Here is an 18,780-nt window from a genome sequence, read left to right as displayed (position 1 = left end):
CAAGCAAACTCCCTCACCTCAGCCTCCCAATGTGCTGGGATTACAGGTGTGAGCCCCACCACTCTTGGCCCAGCTCTTAGACTTTTGTGTTTGTGTGCGCATGTGTGTTTAGACTTTTGTGTATGCGTGTGCATTTTGTGTGAGAAACGCGTTTCGCTCTGTTGCCCAGGCTGGAGTAGAGTGGTGGGATCTCGGCTCACTGTAACCTCCACCTGTCTAGTTCAAATGATTTTCCTGCCTCAGTTTCCCACGTAGCTGGGACTACAGGTGTATGCCACCACAACCAGCTAATTTTTGTATTTTTTAGTAGGGACAGGGTTTCACTATACGTTGGCCAGGCTAGTCTCAAAATTCCTGACCTCAGGCGATCCATCTACCTTGGCCTTCCAAAGTGCTGGGATTTTTTTTTTTTTTTTTCAGATGGAGTCTTTGTTGCTCAGGCTAGAGTGCAGTGCAATAGCACAACCTTGGCTCACTGCAACCTCTACCTCCTAGGTTCAAGCCATTCTCTTGCCTCACCCTCCTGAGTAGCTGAGATTACAGGTTTATAGGTATACAACACCATGCCCGGCTAATTTTTGTATTTTTTAGTAGTGACAGGGTTTCACCATGTTGGCCAGGCTGGTCTTGAACTTCTTACCTCAGGTGATCTACCTGCCTCGGCGTCCCAGAGTGCTGGGATTACAGGCGTGAGCCACTGAGCTTGGCCAACTCTTAGACTTCTTAAAGCATGACCTGTCCTTTTTTTTTTTTCCCTCATTCTGCTTTTTGCCTTAGTGATCTTAGTAGCTCCCATGGTCTCAGTCAGATTCTAACAACTCTTTGTGGCATTGGTGGTACAGTGATAAGTGTAGCTGCTTTCAAATCCTAACAACTTGTACATTTACATTCCTACTCCAGATCTTTCTTTTGAGTTAGACTTATGTAACCATGTGTTTTTTGCCATCCCACCCCTGCTTTGCCTCTGGCATTTCAAATTCAGCATGTCTAAAACTGAAGTTGTCTAAAACTTCTCTATTCTCTGTATCCCTCTGGCCCCAAAAATAACACAAACAACTTGGTCTTTTAGCCCTCTTCCATTATTCTTGTCTCAGTAAATGACCTCAACACCTACCTGGTTTTCCAGGCCTGACATCTACTTTCTGCTTCCCTCTTTTAGTAGGGTGAAGTGACTAAGTCACTAAGTCCTAAGTCACTAAGTCCTGTTGACTCAACTGCTTCCATCTCTCATCAGTTCTTCCCCTTCCATCCATCTACACCCATTGGCATCACGCTTGTCCCAGCCACCATCTTCTCTCACCTGTCTTGTTTGAACAATCTTAATTCTTCCTGCACCTGTTACTCTGCCTTTTCATTCATTTTCTGTATAGCACCCAGAGTAAAATTAAGAATCGTGGCCGGGCGCGGTGGCTCACGCTTGTAATCCCAGCACTTTGGGAGGCCGAGGCGGGTGGATCACAAGGTCAAGAGATCAAGACCATCCTGGTCAACATGGTGAAACCCCGTCACTACTAAAATACAAAAATTAGCCGGGCATGGTGACGCACGCCTGTAATCCCAGCTACTCAGGAGGCTGAGGCTGGAGAATTGCTTGAACACGGGAGCCGGAAGTTGCAGTGAGCAGAGATCACGCCATTGCACTCCAGCCTGGGTAACAAGAGCTTAACTCCGTCTCAAAAAAAAAAAAAAAAAAAAAAAGAATCGTAAGAAATGTATTAGCAACTTGTTTAAAATGCTTACTTGTTTTCACATGACACTGGGCTTTTTGTACTGTGCTTTCAGGTGTCCACTTGAGAAAGCAGCATTCCTATATTGAGCAAGGCAAGAAATGTCGTTACTGTGATGCTGTGTTTCATGAGCGCTACGCCCTCATCCAGCATCAGAAGTCACACAAGAATGAGAAGCGCTTTAAGTGCGACCAGTGTGATTATGCTTGTAGACAGGTAGGAACCTTCATTGAAAGTGGTTGGTGGTTCTTTGGTGTCTGGTGAAGGGCATTTCCATACCTAGTACAGTGACTATTTTTAAGTATAGTATTTTCAAACTGGATTATGAGGAATGTTACCAAAATCAAAGTTCATATTCCTGGTCAGTTATATCATCCCAGTGTCCTGCTGACGTGTTAAGTTACAGCTTAACCTCTTCCTTAAGCAGACGTATTTCTGAAAACTGTAGAAAGTAAGTCCAGGACTTGAGAGGAGGAAGGACTCTTGGGAAGAAGACAGAGAAAGAGCTAAGCAGGAGTAAGCAGCTTTATCTGTGCTAGAATTGTAGTAGCAGTTCTGCACCCCACTAAAAATACCTTTATCAGCCAGGCGCGGTGGCTCACACCTGTAATCCCAGTACTTTAGGAGGCCGAGGCGGGTGGATCACAAGATCAGGAGATCAAGACCATCCTGGTCAACACGGTAAAACCCCGTCTCTACTAAAAATACAAAAAATTAGCTGGGCATAGTGGTGCGTGCCTATAATCCCAGCTACTCAGGAGGCTGAGGCAGGAGAGAATTGCCTGAATCCAGGAGATGGAGGTTGCGGTGAGCCGAGATCGCGACATTGCACTCCAGCCTGGGTAACAAGAGTGAAACTCCATCTCAAAAAAAAAAAGCCTTTATCAAGCTGGGTGCAGAGGCTCATACCTATAATCCTAGCACTTTGGGAGTCTGAGGTAGGCAACAGAGAGACCTCATCTCTACAAAAATAATAAATTAGCTGGGGTCGGGCACAGTGGCTCACATCTGTAATCCCAGCAATTTGAGAAGCCAAGGGAGGCAGATCATTTGAGGCCAGGAGTTCGAGACCAGCTTGGACAACATGGGTGAAACCCCGTATCTACTAAAAAATACAAAAATTAGTTGGGTGTGGTAGCAGTCGCCTGTAATCCCAGCCACTGGAGAGGCCGAGGCAGGAGAATTGCTTGAACCCAGGAGGCAGAGGTTTCAGTGAGCCAAGATCATGCCACTGCACTTGCGCCTGGGCAGCAGAGCAAGACTCCATCTCAAAAAAAAAAATTAGCTAGGCATGGTGGCTGATGCCTATGGTCCCAGTTCAAAGCTTCAGTAAGCCGTGATCACACCACTGCTCTCCAGCCTGGACAACAGAGCAAGACTCAAGTCTCTAAATATATGCCTTTATTATCTCAGCAAGCTGTGTTGAATCTAGACGTAGCTTGGGTGAGAAAGGTATACTAGCCACATGGATGCAGGTGGTAGCTAGGGCAGCAGCCCCATGAGCAGGCTCTGAGGCCCCATGCCGTTTCAGGAGAGGCACATGATCATGCACAAGCGCACTCACACCGGGGAGAAGCCTTACGCCTGCAGCCACTGCGATAAGACCTTCCGCCAGAAGCAGCTTCTCGACATGCACTTCAAGCGCTATCACGACCCCAACTTTGTCCCTGCAGCCTTTGTGTGTTCTAAGTGTGGGAAAACATTTACACGTCGGGTAAGGGTCAAAACTTCATTTTTCCTATTATGATACTGAATATTGGATTCTTAGTCTTCCCCTGCAGAGCAAAGCAGTTTTTTTCACTGAGGTTAGAAGCAGAGATGCTCCATCGTTTGGAAAGGGTTAGTCATACCCATCTTGATGTTTCTATCCATATGTGAACCCTTCCACTGATGGGGGGAACACAGTATAGATTGATTGTATAGAAATGTCCTTAGGTGGATTGAAACCTGCACCCCACCCCACCCCTAGCTAGCTGTAGTCTGTCCTAGATCTTCTCTTGGGGATGTGTTAGATCTTGACAGAACCAGGAGCTGGTCTGATCCTCCCCATCTCTGTGTGCAGGTTGCTGAGCCTCCCCTGAGGGAACCCAGTCTTACCCATTTACCCTGAGCAGAGACAGTGTGTTCAGGATGCACTTAACAGATAGCAGAACTTTTAGGCTTAATACGGATTTTATTAAAGTAACTTGCAATCTGATCTTAGCTTATTTCATGGTGTGAAAGAGGTTTTTGTACTTTTTGTTAGAATACCATGGCAAGACATGCTGATAATTGTGCTGGCCCAGATGGTGTAGAGGGGGAAAATGGAGGAGAAACGAAAAAGAGTAAACGTGGAAGAAAAAGGAAGATGCGCTCTAAGAAAGAAGATTCCTCTGACAGTGGTAAGTGACTTGTTTCTTCATTTGCTTACTGTGACAGGCTTTGGAGCCCAGTTTCCTGTGTATGCATGGATGGATATGCTGGGATGGAGACGCGGGCATATACTCTTCCTTCCTTTAGACTTCTCATCTCCTAACATCTATTTACAACAGTTAGTGTTTTTCTGGGGTACATGTTCTTTTTTCCTTGTGGCATTCCAGTGCTTATTAATGCCTTATATGTAATGTTCAGTTAAAGTCAAAGCAAAATCAATATTTTTATTCAGTTTATTCAAATTTATGATACTCTAAGGCCAGCAGAGTTTCTTTTTCTATGTTCTTAACTTTTATGTTTAGGAAGCTGGTCTAGATTTGAGCAGTGAATCTAATGGACATGAAGAAGGTTGCTTAAGCATCTTCACTTATGGTTTGACTGCCTGTGTCAGCCTAGCCTTGAGAGGTGCTGATCAAGTCAGTGAAGGTCAGCCTTTCTCTTCCTACCTTAATCTCTGCATTTATAGTTTATAATCTTGCCTGTTTTCCTACCACGGGTACTCTTTGGAGTGCTTTTTGCCTCTCTAGTCCTGAAATCCAGGAAGGAGGTTATGTTTAAAAGTTCCAAGCCTCAGTTGGGCATGGTGGCTCACACCTGTAATCCCAGAACTTTGGGAGACCAAGATGGGCAGATTACTTAAGGTCAGGAGTTCAAGACCAGTCTGGGGAACATGGCAAACCTTGTATGGCAAACCTTGTCTCTACAAAATATTTGAAAATTAGCCAGGTGTGGTGGCACATGCCCATAGTCCCAGCTACTTGAGAGGCTGAGGTCGGAGAATCACCTGAGCCTGGGAAATTGAGACTGCAGTGAGCTGTGACTGCACCACTGCATTCTAGCCAGGGCATTAGAATTGAGACCCTGTCTGCAAAAAAAAAAAAAAGTGCCAAACTTCACAAGGAGGGTGGGAGAACAAGTGTCTTGGTAATTGAGAGACCACACTTTTTACACAAACATGTTCAGTGTTAGATTCTATAGTGTGGATACCTGAGCTCCTACATGGAAGGCACCTCTATGACTGAAGACTTAAGGTTAAGGTTTTGATGGAAAAGGTGGTAGAGAGTTTGGTTTAGGGAATGGATTTTCCAGAAGCACCATTAAACTGGAGAGATTATAGATGGTGCCTGATATTTCTTGAGATTCTTCATTTTGTCTTTTGCATTGATTGTTAGTAGAAATGGTGGGGAGGGGGTGAGATTTTTGAAGAAAGAACATACTGGAGAACGTTAGTCACGTTATTGGGCTTTTTTGTGTTTTGTTTTGGTTTTGAGACAGAGTCTCCCTCTTGCCCAGGCTGGAGCGCAGTGGCACAATCTCAGCTCATTACAGTCTCCACCTCCTGGGTTCAAGTAGTTCTCTTGCCTCAGCCCCCCAAATAGCTAGAATTACAGGCAATACCCCACCATACCTGGCTAATTTTTATGATTTTAATAGAGATGGGGTTTCACCATGTTGGCCAGGCTGGTCTCGAACCCCTGACCTCAGGTGATCCACCCGCCTTGACCTCCCAAAGTGCAGGGATTACAGGTGTCAGCCACTTCACCCAGCTGTTATTTTGAGACACTGTCACACAGGCTAAGTGCAGTGGTACGATCTCAGCCCACTGCAGCCTCCACCTACCATGTTCAAGCAATTCTCCTGCCTCAGCCTCCTGAGGAGCTGGGATTACAGGCGCCTGTCACCACACCCAGCTAATTTTTGTATTTTTAGTAGAGGTGGGGTTTCACCATGTTTTTCAGGTTGGGCTTGAACTCCTGACCTCATAATCCACCCACCACAGCCTCACAAAGGGCTGGGATTACAGGTGTGAGCCACAGTGTGCGGCGTTGGTTTTTTTGGTTTTTAAACAGAGACAGGATCCCACTGTGTGGCCCAGGCTGCTCTCTTAACTCCTGGGTGCAAGTGACCCTACTGCTTCAGCCTCCCACTGTGTTGGGATTACAGGTATGAACCACTGCACCCTTACTTTATGGGTTTTATTGTAAAACTTAGGCATGAAAGCACTAAAGCTGTTTATATTTGGATCTGTAACAAGGTCCCCTTTTTTTTCCCCTTTTTTTTTTAAAAGGAGTATCTGTGGCCGGGCGCAGTGGCTCACGCCTGTAATCCCAGCACTTTGGGAGGCCGAGGCGGGTGGATCACGAGGTCGGGAGATCGAGACCATCATGGTCAACATGGTGAAACCCCGTCTCTACTAAAAAAAATACAAAAAATTAGCTGGGCATGGTGGCGCGTGCCTGTAATCCCAGCTACTCAGGAGGCTGAGGCAGGAGAATTGCCTGAACCCAGGAGGCGGAGGTTGCGGTGAGCCAAGATCGCGCCATTGCACTCCAGCCTGGGTAACAAGAGCAAAACTCCGTCTCAAAAAAAAAAAAAAAAAAAAAAAAAAAGAGTATCTGTTTTAAGTGGCATCTTCTTCAGTCACTGGATGTTAAGCGTATGCCTTCTTTGAAAGTCAGTTTGCAGCCAGTCATGGTGGCTCACACCTGTAACCCCAGCACTTTGGTAGGCCAAGGCAGGCAGATCACCTTAGCTCAGGAGTTCAAGACCAGCCTGGGCAACATGGCAAAACCCTGTATCTACAAAAATTCAGGGGGTTGTGGCCTGCACCTGCGATCCTAGCTACCTGGGAGGCTGAGGTGGGAGGATGGCTTGAGCCTAGGAGGTTGAGGCTTCAGCAAACTGAGATAGTGTCACTGCACTTCAGCCTGGGTGACAGAGCAAGACCCTGTCTCAAAAAAAAAAAAGGAAAAATTATTGCAGTGAACTCTTGGGGGTTTCAAGTATGTTGGGAGACTCTTAAGATATTACCAGTGATCAGATAATCTTGACCTTGGGGATCCCTATAGTTGTTTTTAGTTGTAAAGCCTCCTGCTCCCAGACTCCGTCCTGTGCCCTGCTTCCTCCTGATGCTGCCTGTTCACATCTGTGGTTCATTTCCAGGAAGACCAGCTTCTTGCCCTACTTGAATGTAACCAGAAGCATCTTTAGTCTAAAGAGATTATTGGTAGCTTTTTTTTTTTTTTTTTTTTTTTGAGACGGAGTTTCGCTCTTGTTACCCAGGCTGGAGTGCAATGGCATGATATCTCGGCTCACCACAACCTCCGCCTCCTGGGTTCAGGCAATTCTCCTGCCTCAGCCTCCTGAGTAGCTGGGATTACAGGCACCCGCCACCATGCCCAGCTAATTTTTTGTATTTTTAGTAGAGACGGGGATTCACCATGTTGACCAGGATGGTCTCGATCTCTCGACCTCGTGATCCACCCGCCTCGGCCTACCAAAGTGCTGGGATTACAGGCTTGAGCTACCGCGCCCGGCCTATTGGTAGCTTTTGATAGATTTCTACAGTTCTTCCTTCTGTCTGCTGCTGGTTAGTAGAGCACGGTATTTGGTTCAAGGCCTTATACCTAGTGACTCTTTATCTCCCCCCAGAAAACGGACATCAGCTTGGGCTCCATGCCACTGATTGCCATGCAGTCTTATTTGTCCTGTCCCAGTTCTGCCTGTTGGCCATCTACAGAGATGGACCAGCAGAGTCTAGAGTCTGCTGCTGTTTTCAAGGTTTTTTGCCGAAATACTTCCAAGCCAACAAGACTTCGATCCTGTTAGCCTACTTTTGTGTGCTTATCCCCCCCAATTCTGACTGAATTTGTTTAGTTTTCTAGGCATTGGGCCAACTTAGGCAATAGGGAGCTTGAAGAAGTTTAGGGAAGCATCTCTCGTTCTTGACACACTGCCACCTATCTGTGCATTCCCCGCGTTTTCACTTAGGATTTCAGTCACTTGAGAAATAAGGCATTTTATCCAGAAGATCAGTTTACCCACAGCTCTCTAAATTTAAACATTTTGTTCCAGAGAAAGAGTGTGCACATTAATAGCCTGTGCTTTCTAGAGGAAGGCAGGCAATGTACATTTTGTGCCACAGCCATGGGGGAGGGATAACAAAAGATCTTTGGTTGCCTGCACGTGTGGGCGCCAGAACAGCCCCAGACTGAGTGAGGGCAGAGGTTTGAATTCTACCTGCTATGACTTAGCTGTGCCATACAAATCACTTACTTTCTCACTTTTTCTATACAATGAGGATAACACCCTCATTGAGTGAAGTTCTGAAGCCTAAGTGGAATAATAGTGAATTTTTAAATTGTGATGTTTACTATAAGTAAAAGCTGTGATTGTAGTATACTGTAGGTTATGGAGCAGGATTACATGAGTTCCCTCAGTCCTATTGATCCCCAGGCCACTATTAAGTGGAATGAGAATGCTATAGAAATTACTCAGGGAAACTGAGGATCAGCTGGTCAGATGTCCTAGGTCACATACCTAGTAAGAGATCTGAGACTCAGAGTCTTGTTACCTGGCTCCTTGTCCGTATTCTTTATACAGTAGTTTCCTGAATTTTATGTACCACTTATTTTACCACAGATGGACAGTTGTGACATTAGGAGGGCAAGAGGGGAGTAACACATTAGGTCTGGTACAGCTGGGAATTAAGTCCAAGAACTTGACCTTAAATGAGAATCAATAATAGTCTCAAAATAACTTTTGGCGGCCGGGCGCGGTGGCTCAAGCCTGTAATCCCAGCACTTTGGGAGGCCGAGGCGGGTGGATCACGAGGTCAAGAGATCGAGACCATCCTGGTCAACATGGTGAAACCCCGTCTCTACTAAAAATACAATAAAACTAGCTGGGCGTGGTGGCGCATGCCTGTAATCCCAGCTACTTAGAAGGCTGAGGCAGGAGAATTGCCTGAGACCAGGAGGTGGAGGTTGCGGTGAGCCGAGATCATGCCATTGCTCTCCGGCCTGGGTAACAAGAGCGAAACTCCGTCTCAAAAAAAAAAAATAAATAAATAACTTTTGGCTGGGTGCAGTGGCTTACACGTGCAATCCCAGCATTTTGGGAGGCCAAGGTGGGCAGATCACCTGAGGTCAGGAGTCTGAGACAAGCCTGACCAACATGGAGAAACCCCATCTCTACTAAAAATACAAAATTAGCCAGGCGTGGTGGCGCGTGCCTGTAATCCCAGCTACTCAGGAGGCTGAGGCAGGAGAATCACTTGAACCCGGGAGGCAGAGGTTGCGGTGACCCAAGATTGCCGGAATCAAACCTGTAATCCTAACTCTTTGGGAGGTCAGGAGTTCAGAAGCTACAGTGAGCTGTGATCCAACCACTGCACTCCAGCCTGGGTGACAGAGCAAGACTCCATCTTAAAAAACAATAAAATAAAATTTTTTCTTGTCCCCAACATACACACATTACACATACACACACATTCTTACCCCTTCTGCCCACTCAGAGATGAGCAGAATGACATTTCTAAGGGTCCATTTCAGGCTTAGTGTCCTGCTTTATCCTGGGATAGTAGATAAGGGGGATCATTAGAATTTGAAATTCAGTTCTCTATTGAGTCAAAAAAGGGTCTAAAACTAAAAGGAAAAAGTACTATTTAATCCCACATACAGTGTGAGTAATAATCTTCAAGTTGATTTGCTTCATTCTGCTATAATACTTGTTTATTATATTAATCCTAATAGCAAACATTCCAGCAAAAGCATTTTTATTAGTGTTTGGAACCTCACACCCTGCTCCTCTAAAAGCATTTTTAAATAGGCTTTTTTTTTTTTTCAGACAGTATCTCACTGTATCACCCAGGCTGAGTATAGTGGTAGAATCACAGCTCACTGAAGCCTCTACCTCCCTGGCTTAAGATGCCCTCCTGCCTCAGACCCCTGAGTAGCGGGGACTGCAGGCATGCACCACCGTGTCTAGCTAATTTCTTTTTTTTTCTTGAGAGAGAGTGTCTTGCTCTGTTGCCTAAGCTGGAGTGCAGTGGCATGAACTCGGCTCACTGCAACCTCAGCCTTTCAGGTTCAAGCAGTTCTCCTGCCTTAGTCTCCCGAATAGCTGAGATTACAGGTACCCATTGCCCCACACCCAGCTAATTTTTATATTTTTAGTAAAAACAGGGTTTTACCATGTTGGCCAGGCTTGTCTCAAACTCTTGACCTCATGCAATCCACCCACCTCAGCCTCCAAGAGTGCTATGATTACAGACGTGAGCCACTGCACCTGGCCAATATTTTTTTTTTTTTTTTTCCATGGTGGGGTTTCACTATATTTGCCAGGCTGGTCTAGAACTCCTTACCTCAAGTGATTCCTCCCATCTGGGCCTCCCAGAGTCCTGGGATTACAGGCATGAGCTACCACGCCCAACCAATTTCTTTCTTTCTTTCTTTCTTTTTTTTTTTTTTTTTTTGAGATGGTGTTTTGTTCTTGTTGCCCAGGCTGGAGAGCAATGACGGATCTTGGGTCACGGCATCCTCCACCTCCCTGGTTCAAGTGATTCTCCTGCCTCAGCCTCCTACGAGTAGCTGGGATTACAGGCATGCACCACCACGCTCAGCTTATTTTGTAGTTTTAGTAGAGACAGGGTTTCTCCATGTTGGTCACACTGGTCTTGAACTCCCTATCTCAGGTGATCTGCCTGTCTGAGCCTCCCAAAGTGCTGGGATTACAGGTGTGAACCACCGTGCCCAGCCTTAAATTGGTTTTTCTTAATAAAGAAAATAATTGGCCAGGCACGGTGGCTCACACCTGAAATCCCAGCACTTTGGGAGGCTGAGGCGGGTTGATCACCTGAGGTCAGGAGTTTGAGACCAGCCCGGCCAACATGGTGAAACACCATCTCTTCTAAAAGTAAAAAAAATTACCTGGGCGTGGTGGTGGCCACCTATAGTTCCAGCTACCCAAGAGGCTGAGGCAGGAAAATTTTTTGAACCTGGGAAGTGAAGGTTGCAGTGAGTCAAGATCGCCCCACTGCACTCCAGCCTGGGCAACAGAGTGAGACTCTATCTCAAAAAAAAAAAAAAAAGAAAAAAAAAAAAAATATATATATATATATATGTAAAACAAGACTTGAAAGAATATATCATTTTTTTTCTTCTATTACCATCCTTCTCCTTGCCCCACCACCTGTGCTTCCTGATTTCATGAAAAGAAAATGCTGAACCAGATCTGGATGACAATGAGGATGAGGAGGAACCTGCAGTAGAAATCGAACCTGAGCCAGAGCCTCAGCCTGTGACCCCAGCCCCACCACCTGCCAAGAAGCGGAGAGGACGACCCCCTGGCAGAACCAACCAGCCCAAACAGAACCAGCGTAAGTTGTTCATCTCTGCTCTGGAGGCTGGCGTCTTCTCCTAGCATGTGAGGGAGCCAGATGGGTCCTTGTTCTTTGGGGAGGTGGGAACTAAGCCATGAGAACAAGTTAAGGGCATGTTGAGAACAAACTCTCAGGAAATGGTTTTTTAGGAGTATTTACTGAGGAACATCTGAGGAAGTCTTTAGAGGCCTGTTAAATTTTAAGGAGAAAAAATCCAGATAGAAGGGTACTTGTGTTCTACAAGATGGGTACTGCTAATGTGGGCGGGTTTTGAAAAACAAGCAAAGTCACAGTCAGCTGGGAGAATGGATGCAGTAAAGAATATAGAAGAACCAAATTGTAAATGGTGGAGAGGGAAAGCAGTTTCTGTGCTGAGATTGCCCCTTCTAAGAAATTCACAGTAGGGCACAGTGGCTCATACCTGTAATCTCAGCACTTCGTGGGGGCCAAGGTGGGAAGATCACCTGAGGTCAGGAGTTCCATACAAGCCTGGCCAACAAGGCGAAACCCTATCTCTGCTAAAAATACAAAAATTAGGTGTAGTGGTGGGCACCTGTAATCCTAGCTACTCGGGAGGCTGAGGCAAGAGAAATCGCTTGAATCCAGGAGGTGGAGGTTGCAGTGAGCTGAGATGGCACCACTGCACTCCAGCCTGGGCAACAGAGTGACTCCATCTCAAAAAAGAAAAAAAAAAAGGTCCCTTGGAGTCAAGTGCTGACCTCCTGGTTTATGAGAAGACAGAGGCGGCAATCCCTCCACCTCATACACAGCAGGCTCTGGAGATGCAGGTCTCTCCTCCTCTGCTTACGTGTTTCTCTGCATCTCCTGAGAGCTGACAGTTGTTTTTTTTTTTTTTTTTTTAAACAAATGTAGGTTTAATCTATTTTTTAAGATACTCCCTGAGCCCCATGTGTCAGTGCCTAGTCACAGAAAAGGAGGTTAACAGTAGATCCTGGAACCAAGCATCTCGTTTCACGTCTATACACTGGAGTGAACAAACTGGTGGAAGGGCCCTCATTGTGGAGAGCTGCCAGATAAAAAATGTCACCTTGTGGCCGGGCAAGGTGGCTCACGCCTGTAATCTCAGCAGTTTGGGAGGCCAAGGCGGGTAGATCACGAGGTCAAGAGATCGAGACCATCCTGGCCAACATGGTGAAACCCCGTCTCTACTACAAATACAAAATTTAGCCAGGCATGATGGCATGGCGCCTATAGTCTCAGCTACTCAGGAGGCTGAGGCAGGAGAATCTCTTGAACCCAGAGGTTGCAGTGAGCAAAGATCATGCCACTGCACTATAGCCTGGGCAATAGAGCAAGACTGTCTCAAAAAAAAAAAAAAAAAAAAAAGTAACCTTGCTCTAGGAGGGTCCTTCTACATTATACACTCTAGTAGTCTTAGGTTCACCCGGCACTTTTTACTTGCCCCTCTCACTATTGTAAAGCCTGAATTTATGACATAAAGGAATACTAATTAAGGATTTTATCTTTTTATTTATTTTATTTTTTGTAGAGACCAGGTTTCACCATGTTGGCCAGGGTGGTCTTAAACTCCTGACCTCAGGTGACCCGCCCACCTCAGCCTCCCAAAATGCTGGGATTACAGGCATGAGCCACCACACCCGGCTCTGTAAGGATTTTAATGTGTGATTTGAGGGGCATATGAAGATGAAGGTCAGCGTTTTGTTCCTTGATAGTTTCTAGAGTATTGGGGCTTTATTTTATGTATGACCATGTTTGAGATCTTTAAGGCTTTTTTTTTTTTTGGTGAGGAGTCTTGTTCTGTTGCCCAGGCTAGAGTGTAGTGGCACTATCTCAGCTCACTGCAACCTCCACCTCCTGGGTTCAAGCTATTTTCCTGCCTCAGCCTCCCAAGAAGCTAGGATTACAGGTTCCTGCCACTACACCCAGATAATTTTTGTATTTTTAGTAGAGACGAGGTTTCACCATGTTGGTCATGACCTCAGGTGATCTGCCTGCCTCAGTCTCCCAAAGCGCTGGGATTACAGGCATTAGCCACCACACCTAGCCCTTTAATTGGCTTTCTAGCTGGGCACAGTGGCTCATGCCTGTAATCCCAACACTTTGGGAGGCCGAGGCGGGTGGATCACAAGGTCAAGAGAATGATACCATCCTGGCCAACATGGTGAAACCCTATCTCTACTAAAAACACAAAAATTAGCTGGGCATGGTGGCGTGTGCCTGTAGTCCCAGCTACTCGGGAGGCTGAGGCAGGAGAATCACTTGAACCCAGGAGGCGGAGGTTGCAGTGAGCTGAGATTGTGCCACTGCATTTCATCCTGGTGACAGAATGAGAAAAAGAAAAAAAAAAAAAAAGGTGGGGGGGCCCTTTAAATTGATTTTCTCTGGGTTGCTAGCTAATAAGGCTTTCCTGCATTGCTGATATATCATTCACTGTCAATCTAAAGGACCCTTGTGATTCTTGGGGCTTTAATGCACATTTGTTCTGTCTGTGCTCTTCTTTGCCAGCAACAGCCATCATTCAGGTTGAAGACCAGAATACAGGTGCAATTGAGAACATTATAGTTGAAGTAAAAAAAGAGCCAGATGCTGAGCCCGCAGAGGGGGAGGAAGAGGAGGCCCAGCCACCTGCCACAGATGCCCCCAATGGAGACCTCACGCCCGAGATGATCCTCAGCATGATGGACCGGTGATGGTGGAGCCTTATGCGTCACCAGGACTGCTCTGGGCTGTGTTTAAACGGCCTGCATCTTAATTTTTCTCCCTTCTTTCTTTTGGCTTTGGGAAAAGAAGCCCATTTTACCAAACATACCAAGAACGAAAACTTCAAGGCTGATGTTAGAAAAAATGTGATTTAACTAGAACTTGCTGTCTGATGTTAGCAAATCATGGAATGTTCTGAGTCCCCGAGGGTTTACTGTGAAGTGCTGAGGACAATGTTGACGACTAACTCGTTTTCCTAGATGGAAACGGAGACATTGACTCCTCCCTCCATGTGGTAAACCACTCCAGAATGGCCACCAGGCTTCCCAGAGTTCTATGGTCTTCTTCCCAAGAGAGTTTTTAATTGTAAATGTATACTTGGGAAGGACTTAGACTTTTAAACTGTTTTTTGCTTTTGCTTTTCCCTGACTCCCTTTGCTTGGAGTCAGCTGCACACCAGTAGTATGGCATGCTACGATCAGGTTCTGTCCTGAAAGCTTTGCCTCTTTCTTGGCAAAGTTTCTGGTATGGTCAAGCTTGTAAATAACTTTTTTTACATTTTAATCTTTTCCATTAATTAAGAGGTTGAAAAGAAGTGCAGTGTAAGAAAACCCAGCATTTTAATTACTTGCAAATTAAGTTGCCGCAGACTCTATAGTGTGTAAATGTTGACAAGGAATTGGATCACAATCATGTAGCAGAATGGCACTGCCCGCCAGTGACGGACACCCACGTGGCAGATCATGATTTCCAGCCCACGGAGCCAGCATTTGAACCTTATACAATTAACTTTCAGTTATGATTTCCCATCGACATTTTCTTTGCCCTGTTTGTAGCTGAATGTTGTGTTTTATAAATCTTCTGTTAAAGCAGAAGGCTTATTATGAGTGGGCCACAGCAGCCCTTATAAAGCTGGGCCAGAAAATTTCGCTAGGTCAGTAATTTAAACTTTGGATCTTCAAAAAATAATGTGAAGCAAAACCAACTAAAAAGTGATTCTTGCACATGAACTGTCACATGTTTAAAAATGTGTTTTTTAGAGAGCCTCAGTCTTACTGATTTCAAACACTTTTTTCTTCTGTGTATTGCTTTTAAGAGAGCCATCAGTTAGCTATCAGACTCTAGGTTGATGCATTTTGTACTTAGCTGTACTGTGTGATATTTTTCATTATTTTAGGATGCCAACATGAGACCTGTAATAAAATATGTAATGGGGTTGAAAGCTGGGGAGGAGGATCTACTGCTGTACAGCTAATAAATCATAACGGATTAACAAGTGCTCCAAAGAATCTTGCATGATTCCTGCCTGCTTGAGGGAGGTTGGGGGTCTGCTTACATGATTTTCAGGCTGTGTAGGCTTCTGCCTTTCACAGGCAGGCTCTGTTCCCTGGGATGGTACTTCCTCTAGCAGATGGGAGGAGATGATCCTGGCAGGTGACTGGATATTGAGTGCATCCTGCTATAACTTTTTACTCCCCGAAAAGTGTGTGTGAGCAGAGAGGTGAGCAGATGGACAGCAGCCATAGCTTTCATGATCCACTTGAGTAGGTGGGCCATAGAGCTGCTTAGAGTGAAAGGGGCTGATGGAAAGTTCTATACTCAGGATCTCTGCTCAAGGAGGGCTAGAATCAGTACCTGGAGCTCTGCCAGGTGTGAGGGAACAGAGAGAAGCTAGGCCCAGCCTACCCTAGAGAAGTTCGTTTGAAAAGAGAGAGATGCACACCCACCAGGTAGTGAGGAGACCCTCCTAGATAGTAGAGCTTCCTGTTAGCAGCCCAGGAAGGTGGGTAGAAAGGGAGTTCTGTCATGTTTGGAATCTTGTTCGTTAGTGGAAAATCATCTTGCTATGGTGTAATCTCGGCTCACTTCAACCTCCGCCTCCTGGGTTCAAGGGATTCTCCTGCCTTGGCCTCCCAAGAAGCTGGGATTATAGGCACTTGCCACCATGCCCAGCTAATTTGTGTATTTTTAGTAGAGACAAGGTTTCACCATGTTGGCCAAGCTGGTCTTAAGCTCCTGACCTTAAGTGATCTGCCCACCTCGGCCTCACAAAGTTCTGGGATTACAGGTGTGAGCCACAACACCTGGCCCCAACTTTTTTTTTAGTTCTAAGGGTTTTTTTGAGACAGGATCTCAGTCTTGTCTTCCAGGCTGGGATATGGTGGCACAATTACAGCTCACTGTAACCTTGAACTAGGCTCAAGCAATCCTACTTTAGTCTCCTGGGACTACAGGCCATGCCATCACACCTGGGTCATTTTTGTTTTTTGGGTTTTTTGGGTTTTTTTTAAGTTTTTTGTAGAGATTAGGTCTTGCTATGTTGCCCAGGCTAGTCTCAAACTCCTGGACTGAAGTGATCCTCTTGCCTCAGCCTCCCAAAGTGCTGGATTATAGGCGTGAACCACCATGTTCAGCCACCTAAGCATATATAACCTCTACAGAACAAGGCTCAGTTTTCTCTGTATCCAACACAGCCTGTCATTCCTGATTGTATACATTGTTTGAAAGGTTTTTGTTTGTTTTTGTTTTTTTGAGAAGGCAGCTCTGGAGTGCAATGGTCATCTCAGCTCACTGCAACTTCCACCTCCCAGGTTCAAGCAATTCTCCTGCCTCAGCCTCTCAAGTAGCTGGGACTACAGGTGTGCACTATCGTGCTCAGCTATTTTGTATTTTTAGTAGAGACCATGCCTAGCTAATTTTTTTGTATTAGTAGAGACAGCATTTTGCCATGTTGGCCAGGCTAGTCTCAACCCCTGACTTCAGGTGATCCACCTGCCTCAGCCTCCCAAAGTGCCAGGATTATAGGCATGAGCCACCTTGCCCGGCCTGTGAGAAGATTTTAAAAATGTATTTGTTTTAGCTGGGGAAGGGGCAAGATAATTGATATTCTGATGGAGTTAAGGCTGAAAAGGGATCCTCCTGCTGCATAGCTCAGGATGCAGCCTATCTAACCGTTAATTATAAAACCTTCAGCAGGTTATTTTCCTCCCAGAAGTCCCCTCTCTCACTCAAGAGAGAGCTGTTTTCCCTTCTCTTTCTTTCTCTCTTTTGCCTATTAAACTTCCACTCCTAAACTCTTAAAAACAAAAAACCTTCAGCTGCAGAAGCCAGTTCTCACTGTTACTCCCCCCAAGAACTGTTGATGGGGAAGTTCCTGAACCTGCATGCAGCTCCCTCAGTGTTAAGCCACGGAAGTAAAGAATCTATGCCCTTTCCCACCCCTGGGCTGGCATCACCCTATTGCTGCCCAGCACAGCAAGTACCTGAGCCCTTCTCTGGCTTGTCAGGACCTGGTCTTCGAAAATCATTCGAGGTGAGTCTTGTGGCAGTACCAAGGGGGTATAGCCCAGCCTACCTGGGAGGCGAGTCCTGTCCTCAGTCTGTGCTACCCAGAGCAGGCGAGGCTGATGTTCTCGAAAGCTTTGGCATTTCCTGAACGCCCATAGAATGGCAAGACTTCCAGAACATAGACAGGCTTAAACAAGCTGATGGCCTCTCACTGAGTCACTGTCACTTGTAAGAACTGAGTCCCATGTGTTAACTTGGTCTCTGAGATCAGGTTTGCTGTTACCACTGCCCTGACCACCAGCAGCCACATGCCTAGCCCCTGCAAGCAGCCATATGCCTAGCCCTGAAAGCCTGGCCTGATCTCTCAGTCATCCCTGCCTGCCCCTGAGTGCTCACCCACACAGAGACTGGCCCCACCAGCGTTGCTGCAATCTCCAGAGGCCCTCCACCTGGGCACGGCTCCAGCCCTTTTGGCAGTCACTGCTCTCATCTCTCCTTGTCATTCTAAACAGAAAAATCCCAGTGAGGTGGATTTTCTGTCGTTCTGTTTTGGAATTCCTGGGTTGTCATGGTAGACTTGGCAAATGTGAGTGTTAGATCTGAGTGCCAGGCACTGTTGTGGGCGCTTCCCTTAATAAACATTGAATCCTTAAAGCAAGTCTTGAGGTAAGTTAATAGCTCCAGGTTACAGACAAAACTGGAAGACCAGAGAGGCTAAGTAACTTGTTTAGTGTCAAAATCTAGGCAGTGTGCCTGCAGAACCTACATTTTTTTTTTTTTTTTTTTTTTTTTTTAGATGGAGTCTTGCTCTGTCTCCCAGGCTGGAGTGCAGTGGCAAGATCGTGGCTCACTGCAACCTCTGCCTCCTGGGCTCAAGCAATTCTCGTGCCTCAGGCTCCTCAGTAGCTGGGACTACAGGTGTCCACCACCGTGCTCAGCTACTTTTTTGTATTTTAGTAGAGACAGGGTTTCATTATGTTGGCCAGGTGAGTCTTGGACTTTTGAGCTCAGGTGATTGGCCCATCTCTGCTTCCCAAAGTGCTGAGATTACAGGCATGAACCACCTGTGCCTGGCCAGACCTGTGTTCTTGGTCCCTTGGCAGTACTGTGTGAGACCTACTGAGTTGTCACCCTACAAGCAGTTTGAGGATTCTGTGTAGTCTTAGTCTTAGATCTTAATCCAAATTGTCTCTTTGTGGCCAGGCATGATGGCTCATGCCTGTAATCCCAACACTTTGGGAGGTTGAGGCAGGTGGATCACCTGAGGTCAGGAGTTGGAGACCAGGTTGACCAACATGATGAGACCCCGTCTCTACTAAAAATACAAAAATTAGCTGGATGTTGTGACACATGCCTATAATCCCAGCTACTTAGGAGGCTGAGGTGAGAGAATTGCTTGAACCTGGGAGGTGGAGTTTGCAGTGAGTCAAGATTGTGCCACTGCATTCCAGCCCAGTCAACAAGAGCAAAACTCTGTCTAAAAAACAGTAATAGGGCCAAGCACCGTGG

General features: G+C 46.0%; 1 protein-coding gene across 1 annotated transcript in view; it reads left to right on the top strand.

Annotated features, from left to right (window-relative positions):
- Window positions 1-15,262, top strand: part of CTCF (CCCTC-binding factor) — an 82,892-nt gene extending 67,630 nt beyond the window's left edge. The window contains exons 8-12 of the mRNA XM_039477850.2: window positions 1,783-1,943; window positions 3,259-3,441; window positions 3,973-4,108; window positions 11,137-11,298; window positions 13,789-15,262. Coding sequence (XP_039333784.1) covers window positions 1,783-1,943; window positions 3,259-3,441; window positions 3,973-4,108; window positions 11,137-11,298; window positions 13,789-13,973 — 827 coding nt within the window. The 3' untranslated portion in view covers window positions 13,974-15,262. The remainder of the gene's footprint in view (window positions 1-1,782; window positions 1,944-3,258; window positions 3,442-3,972; window positions 4,109-11,136; window positions 11,299-13,788) is intronic.
- The last annotated feature ends 3,518 nt before the right edge of the window (window positions 15,263-18,780 follow it).

The sequence above is a fragment of the Saimiri boliviensis genome, chromosome 1, assembly GCF_048565385.1.
Source record: "Saimiri boliviensis isolate mSaiBol1 chromosome 1, mSaiBol1.pri, whole genome shotgun sequence".
In the NCBI taxonomy this organism is placed as follows: Eukaryota; Metazoa; Chordata; class Mammalia; order Primates; family Cebidae; genus Saimiri; species Saimiri boliviensis.
The sequence above is the reverse complement of the archived record's forward strand: the minus strand, read 5'-3'. Positions and strand labels throughout refer to the sequence as shown.